Below are 7,867 nucleotides of genomic sequence, written 5' to 3' on the forward strand. Positions count from 1 at the left end.
GTAAAATGTGGTATCAACATTGTAGGTTAATGTACAAAGATTTTTGTAAACAATTCGTCTCTTTAGCAAATAATTCTTCGTTCTGTCTCGTCTGACTCGGGTAAGTAAAATTTTTTATCCATCTCAATCCTTCTGCTAAAACTTCAATATAACTTACTTATTGCTGAGAAGTGTTTAGGGTAATATAATAAATACCTATATACTTTTGAAATTTTTTGATTTATTCGAAATAAATAACATTTATTATTTTATGTTAAAAATGTATTCATTAAGGACTTAATACCGATTCTTGTCGAACCATCGTCCAAACATATTGATTTGATCGATGATCGATGAGAAGGGTACCCAATTGTTATTAATGACATCAATGTGTTTTGTTGCAGTCTTGCAGACGAAATCATAAGATGGCCAAGTTAACTAGGGAACGAAAACGTAAATCGGCGATCAATGAGGTGGTTACTCGTGTGTACACCATTAACATGCACAAGAGGCTTTTGAACATTGGTTTCAAGAAGCGAGCCCCTCGTGCGATCAAAGAAATCCGCAAATTCGCCACCCAACAAATGGGCACACAAGATGTGCGCATCGACACTAGGTTGAACAAGTTCGTCTGGTCCAAAGGAATCAGGTGTGTAAAATATTTTCATTCTTTAGCTTATTTCTATTATATTATTAACTATTGGTTTTGTCTTATTAAAGTATCCGACCAACTCCTATAAAAAGCTGTACTGTATGAATGTTAGATCTCTATTATGTTATCAATGTCACCTAGGTAATATGGTACCTGATTCTAAGAGATATTTTTTGGTGTAGTTTTGAACAAAAAATAAATATTAAACAGATTCTGTACCAATAATATTTTTCTTCTTAGCCTAAGGTACTGTCTGATTTATTAAAAGAAAATCGGAATCAAATGTAGTGAGTATGTACTTAGGTAATGTTGCTAGTAACTAATTACATTTGATGTCTTGAAGGATAATGTTTCGACTTTCGTTTGATTATTTTTTGGTAGTAACCACATAGAAATCTAAAAGTTTTAAAAATAATTATTGACATACCTAATATGTTTAGGTGAAATAGAACCACTATAACTACATTTGTGCAGGAACCTAATTTGTTGTTAAATTTCAACTACTTTGGATATTATCTAAAAAAAAAACAACTCGTAGATAACATTTTAAATATGTCTATTATTTTATACGTATACTACAAGATAATTCTTAAACTATCTTATATTATAAAAGTCCCTAGTTAAAAAGGTGGGTAAATGGATGACTTTACCTACTTAATAACCTACTTATGTGAAACCTTGCTTTACAATTTAAATCCTTAGCTACCTACCTATACAAATTGAACTTTTATAAATTTTTAACAACAAAACCAGTTTTAAATTGATCAATTGTACAGACACAAAAAAAACACATACATCATTGTAAAATCAATACATCCTTTGTTGTTCCACTTAGAATCTAAAATGTTTTAGCTTAATTATAACAAATTGTTTCGATTTCAGAAATTACAGTTTCATAACCTATTATTTCAGTTTGTGTTATATTTCTGTTACTTTTTGTGTAAATAAATTAAAAATAGTTAAATATAATTATATTATACTATTAATTCTTCATACATATTTTTTTTTCTACTTAAATAAATTAGTTGAATTATTAATAATATTAATAGTTGATACTCGCCAAATTGTTTTCTATAATATATGTGTAATTAAATTTTTAGGAGTGTACCATTCCGCATTCGTGTACAATTAGCAAGGAGACGAAATGACGATGAAGATTCACCACACAAGTTATACACTTTGGTTACCTGGGTGAATGTACCTACATTCAAAAAATTGGGTACGGAAAATGTTGACGGAACCGAAGAATAAACTTGTAAACTCTTTGTCTTTGATAATAAATAAGTATAAAATGATAAATTGTTAATATTTTACCGTGTATTTTATAATTTTGTCCATAATTCGTCATTTTCCCGTGTCACAATAATTTAGATGATACCTATTACCTACCTCATAGGTTTATACTTTATAACACATATTTATCAAATTTTATTTAGATAGCTAGTGATTAAAAATCTTTTTAACTCATAAGTAGTACGGTGAACAAAAATTACGCTAATAGTATGGTGCGGTCTCCTGCATCACTTAGTTTTGTTAATTATATTAAGACCGTATTTTTCATATATTTCGTCGCATCATTTGTAGAAATAATGTATATTTTAGTGTCAACTTTTATTTGACTATCATTTTTTCAACTCAAATTTTATAATTTTAAAGAAATTAATTAATTTTTTAGACATTTTAAGAAGTAATCCAAAACAAAAAACTGCAGCTTCTATGGGACCAGATTTGTGGGTTAATATTTTTTTTTTATACACAACAGTCTTATCTGCTCTTATTATAAAAATTTAATCCTCAATTAGAGAAGTGAAAAGAATGTCCTTTGCCTTATTGGTATTGTATTAAGATGAAGTCTGCACATTGTAAGGATTGGATTCAGAGAAATACACATGTTGAAAAACAGTATTTTAATACAAGCAGTAACAGTATAATGATTGAAAAGGAAAAAGGTTACTCCACTGAAGTATGAAATAAGAGTTGTAAAAAATACGGGTAAACAAAACTATTATTTTGACATGAGGAATGGAGAATTAAATTCAGGGAATTTAATTTATAAATTCTCCACTGACCACCAATGTTTGATATTCTTGTATTATTATTTTATTTTGTATGATTTGTGCTACCAGTTACCAGGATCTGTCGACTGTCTGTTGTCTTTTATGATATGTGCTGTTCTGAATTTAACCAACAACATTGTCCCCTGGCCGTAAATGGGTTACATTTGCTTGGTTGTCAACAAACAGGTATTTTAAACATGAATAAATTATATTTGGTAAAGAATATGGGTGGCAGTCGTGACTTGTTGATGTCTGCTGGTTTAATAGTGCAACTGTTCAAAAATTCATTAATCACTGCAGAAAATGGTGTTAACGTTATCTGTTAGTTGTTAGGTACGTACCTGGGTACTTGTTAAATTTTAAATTATCACATGTTAATAGTCTATACTGCTACAGTGTTAGTATAACCTATTAAACTTAAGTAAAAGTACTTTAAGACCTCGTTTGGGATTAAATTTGAATTTCACAAAAAGTCTTATGCTCGATGTAGAGAAAATAATCTCTACAAAGTGGTATTATCATTGAGTATAGATATACAATCTATACTCAATGGTATTATGTATTTGTTCCTTTTGAGAACTATATTCAGTGACGCAACTAGAGTTAAAATCTTGGGGGTGCTACAAAAGGTAAACCGTTATGTGGCCGTCGGGGGCTCCTCCCCCATTACACTTTTAAAATACTTTATTTTGACTATTATTATTAGGTATATTCAAATACTAAAAATGTTAACACATTTTTTTTTATTTATTGTATTTTATGATTTAAAATTATTAAAGTGTTAAACATAATCTTCTGTCAATGGTAGCAAATGTGTTTATACAATTTTATATATTTTTTATTATATTTTACTATAACAAAGAATCAAACTTACCAGGATGAGATATTGATATGTCATTTGTTTCACAAAATTGTATAATTTTTAACCATAATTCTGAGAATGACTTATCTGTTCTCATGTTTTTAAATGACTCAATAACATTATTAATAATCATTTCGGCCTTCCCTAATGTAGCTGTCTATGATTGTAGAGTTGAACTTAAGATGTTTATAACTCCTAAAACATCTCTTAAAACCATAACTAAAATTACAAATTTTGTTAATTGACTAATGATTCCTAAAAATAAAATATAACTTTTTTGAGTACTCAAAATCTTTTCATTATTTATTATATTATCTATATCTTCAGCCACATCTTTATCAGCTTCTTCTTCAATTTCATTTTTTTAAAAATTTAAAAATTGCTGAATAATTGTTTATCATTGAATGGCAATTTCGATATCGACAAACCTATCGCCTATCATAAACTCTTATTATATTGCCTTTCTTTAATCATAATTCAGTCTGAATTTCAAGTAATTTTGAGTTGTTACTTGGTCGAGAAAAATGCACATAGGGGGACTCCAAAATATTAAAAAAATGTCGAGCAATATAATAAACAAAGTACCTATATAATAATATTATATCCTAATAAAAAAATATATATATAGTATTATGTGTTAATGTTCTACAAATAGTTAATTAAAGCATATTTTACCTTAATTCCTTTGCACATATCCAGAACCACTAAATTTAACCTGTGAGACATACAATGAGTATATATGGCAGAAGGAAAATATTGTTTTATTTTGACTTGAACACCATTAAGACACCCCGACATTACGCTTGCACCGTCATAAGATCGTGCAACAATTTTTAATGATTTCATGTCAAAATTGAAATGACATAATGATATCTTAAAATAAAATTACATTGTTAAAACTATAGATATTTTAAATTATAAAGACATTGGACTTGGGGGTGCTTAAGCACCCCTTAGCACCCCCTTAGTTGCGCCACTGACTATATTATGCATAAACTGATATATTTGTTGGAGTTATTATATTAGAAGACAATATGCTGAAGTTAAAAATATTTTAATTGTTTTCTTGTAATCGATAAATTGGTAATTTGGGAATGATTTCCTTTTAAGACAGGCGTAAATAGGGGGGGGGGAGCTCTGGGGACTATTTTTGAAAAAATATTAAATTTAAAATGTACATCTTGTCTCTTATTTATAATTATTATTAAAGAAACAAACATATATATTTTTTAATTAACTAAATGCGACGAGTTTTTAAATTTAGTGTATCTATTATTTCGTCCATAGTTAAGACTACTCCCCTAATTTCAAACACTATTTACGCCTATGCATAATATTATGTAGCATGTACAGTGTACATCACGGTTTATGATGAATCTTTACCTTAATAAGTATTAATTATTATAAGACATAAGTATAACATATTATTATTATTATTATTATTATATTACTTTTAGCAAATCATTAAAAATGGGTTTATTTCCTGAAATTTGGAAAAATTCTTTTATAACTCCAATTAGTCCAATTCATAAGTTTGGAGATAAAGTAAATATTTGTAATAATTACAGACCTATTTCTATATTTCTAAAATATTCGAATCCATTATCACTAAAAAGCTTTCACTATTGATGTCTCAAAAATTAGTAAATAATCAACATGGTTTTAGTCAAAAAATATCCATACTTACAAATCTTATCTTATACCAAACTAAAATTATTTCGGCTTTTGAACACGGGCAGCAAGTGGATTCAATAAACACAGATTTCCAAAAAGCATTCGACAAAGTGAACCATCGACTTTTAACAGCAACCTAGAACATTTTGGTTTTAATGATTAATTTTTAAACTGGATTAAATCTTAATTAATCGTTCTCAAGCGGTGAAATTAAGTTCTGTGGTTTCATATGATATTAAAGTACACTCGAGGGTACCGCGAGGATTTCATTTAGGTCCCTTATTATTCATATTATTAATTATAAATGATTTACCGACTATCTTTGACACCACTATAAAGGTTCGATTGTTTGCTGATGATGCTAAAGTGTTTTCGGTTAAAACTTAACAGAATGATTGTATTAAACTACAGCTTTATATAGAAAAGCTAAATTAATGGAGTAAGTTAAATGGATTACCTCTTAACATAAATAAGTGTCAGGTTATATCGTTTTTACGTAAAAACGATCCAATAATCTTTAACTATAAATTGGGTAATACTATTTTAAATAGGGTTTGGGAATAATCTATCCTTTTCTCGACATATTAACTTAACAGTTACGTTCTAAAGACTTCAAAAACATTAAAACTTTAAAACTGTTGAATTTCTCTCTCGTTAGATCTAAGCTAGAGTTTGGCTCTTTAGTTTGGTCCCCCTATTATGCTGCCTCTATTAATCTATTAGAAAATGTCCAATATAAATAATCCAAATCTATATGTTTTAAATTAAATATTGAACCATCTAGAGATTCATATATTCTGCAGTCTACTCAGCTAGGAATTATATCTTTGAATCTTAGAAGAGAAGTTAGTGATCTAATGTTTTTATATGATTTTCTCAATGGTATCATAATTCATAGATTGTCCTGAGTTACCATCAATGGTTGGCTTTCACACGAGTCAGATCAATTTCAGGTTAAATAAATTATTTTTTGTACCATTTTTTACCACTAACCATTGCTCATCATCATATTTCCCACGTGTATTAAAGTTGGCAAATAAATTAGCAAACTTTGTTTATTTTTTTTTTCATGTCTCGTGAAGTTTTTAAAACGAATGTATATAATGCCTTAACAAATTTTAAAACATAATTTATTACTTATTGTTTTATATACCATTTGTAATTTATATTAAATTAAATTGTTTTTGTTTTATTTTATTTATTTTTTTGTTGTTATTTTAAAATAATTTGTATTGTGTATAATTATTTACTAATGTCTATCTTTAGTTGAATGGCTCATACCCGTTTTCAACTAATAAATAAATACCTAAATAACATGGTCTGGTGAGGATGTCAGTACCCCAATAACACGTCCCCTAACTACGCGCCTGCATTACTATATAGTATTTACTAATAACTTTTAATTTGTCTAGAATAACGGTTCCCAACCTTTTTAGTTATGCGGTTATTTTAGTTTAGTAAAAAAAAATTTGAGGCCCACTTCCCTAATTAATATACGAGTATAAACTATAAACAAAATAAATATAGACGTGTATAAAATCATATAAAAAATCTGGATGTTGATACTAATTGATGCCAATTAAAATTTGCTGACTCTTGGCTTAGCCCTTAGACTCTCGACCAGCGTTCGCTGCCCAGTACCACATTTTCCGCGGCCAATGGGTTGGGAATCGCTGGTCTAGAATATTGTCGGTAAGGTACCTACTCGATAGCAGTGTTTTTTTTAAACATTTGTAATTTCGAATCGATGGTTACAACTTACATCTATAATATATTAATATTTATACATTATATGAAGCCAGAAGGTAGTTACCCTAAATGTTGTTATTTGTTTTAATAAAAATATTTTTCATTTTAGTAATACCTATGTAGATCGTAGATGTATAATTATAATATATTAAATGTAGGAATGTGGGTGAAAAAAAAATGATAAATATATTACTTCATAAAGCAGATCATGTATTTTAAAGGTTGGTATATGACAAACGGTGGTGTGGGGGGGATGACCCGTTTGGACGCAGTATAAATAATTTACCTGAAAATTGTTAACACGTTTGGGTGCACCTTTGGGCACAATATTAGTAATCGAAAGTATATTAAAAATTAATTAATTGATAGCATTCCAATTTTTACGTGCATTTCTAATTTAAAATTACTTAGTGCATCAAGTCATGTATTTGCGGATGGTACATTTTCGTACGCACCGAATTTTTTTTTCAAATGTACACTGTCCATGTTTGGAAAAATGAATTTTATGTAGGTACCTACCGGCTACCGGTAATTTTTTGCCACCGGTGGTGCATTTTTAAAATCAAAATCAACTGAAATTTATTCAACATTTTGGACAACAATTAAGAATTTATGTCTTGAACTTCTTGGTCAAAGTTTAGAAGTTAAATTTCTCCACTTGGATTTTGAAAAATCAGCTCATATATCGGCCAAAAATGTTTTCCCCAATTGTCAAATAATTGGTTGCCAATTTCACTTCCACCAAAGTTCGTTTCGTAAAATACAAAGTAGCGAATTTTTGTTGAAACATAACACCAAGAAAACAAAGACAGGGGTTTGGCTTCAATATTTTTTTGGCCTGAGTTTTTTATCATTTGATGAGGTTGAATGTGGTCAGTGGCGTATTTACGGGGG

General features: G+C 28.8%; 1 protein-coding gene across 2 annotated transcripts; it reads left to right on the forward strand.

Annotated features, from left to right (window-relative positions):
• The first annotated feature begins 28 nt into the window (after positions 1 to 28).
• Rpl31 (ribosomal protein L31) lies at positions 29 to 1,939 on the forward strand. 2 transcript variants are annotated; one of them, NM_001126188.2, is made up of 3 exons: positions 29 to 100; positions 384 to 628; positions 1,732 to 1,939. In NM_001126188.2, the coding sequence occupies exons 2-3, from the start codon at positions 405 to 407 to the stop codon at positions 1,880 to 1,882; spliced, it is 375 nt and encodes a 124-aa protein (NP_001119660.1). In that variant the 5' UTR covers positions 29 to 100; positions 384 to 404; the 3' UTR covers positions 1,883 to 1,939. The 2 variants fall into 2 exon arrangements, with proteins under 2 accessions (NP_001119660.1, XP_008189851.1); XM_008191629.3 differs by having other exon boundaries at positions 39 to 179.
• Positions 1,940 to 7,867: the final 5,928 nt, after the last annotated feature.

Source organism: Acyrthosiphon pisum, chromosome A2 (genome assembly GCF_005508785.2).
Source record: "Acyrthosiphon pisum isolate AL4f chromosome A2, pea_aphid_22Mar2018_4r6ur, whole genome shotgun sequence".
Classification (NCBI taxonomy): Eukaryota; Metazoa; Arthropoda; class Insecta; order Hemiptera; family Aphididae; genus Acyrthosiphon; species Acyrthosiphon pisum.

Excerpts from the sequence above, each read along its gene's own strand:
- Rpl31 (NM_001126188.2), top strand. The coding sequence starts at position 405 with ATGGCCAAGTTAACTAGGGAACGAAAACGTAAATCGGCGATCAATGAG. Across the intron at positions 629-1,731 it reads GTCTGGTCCAAAGGAATCAG|GAGTGTACCATTCCGCATTC; the intron begins GTGTGTAAAATA and ends TTAAATTTTTAG.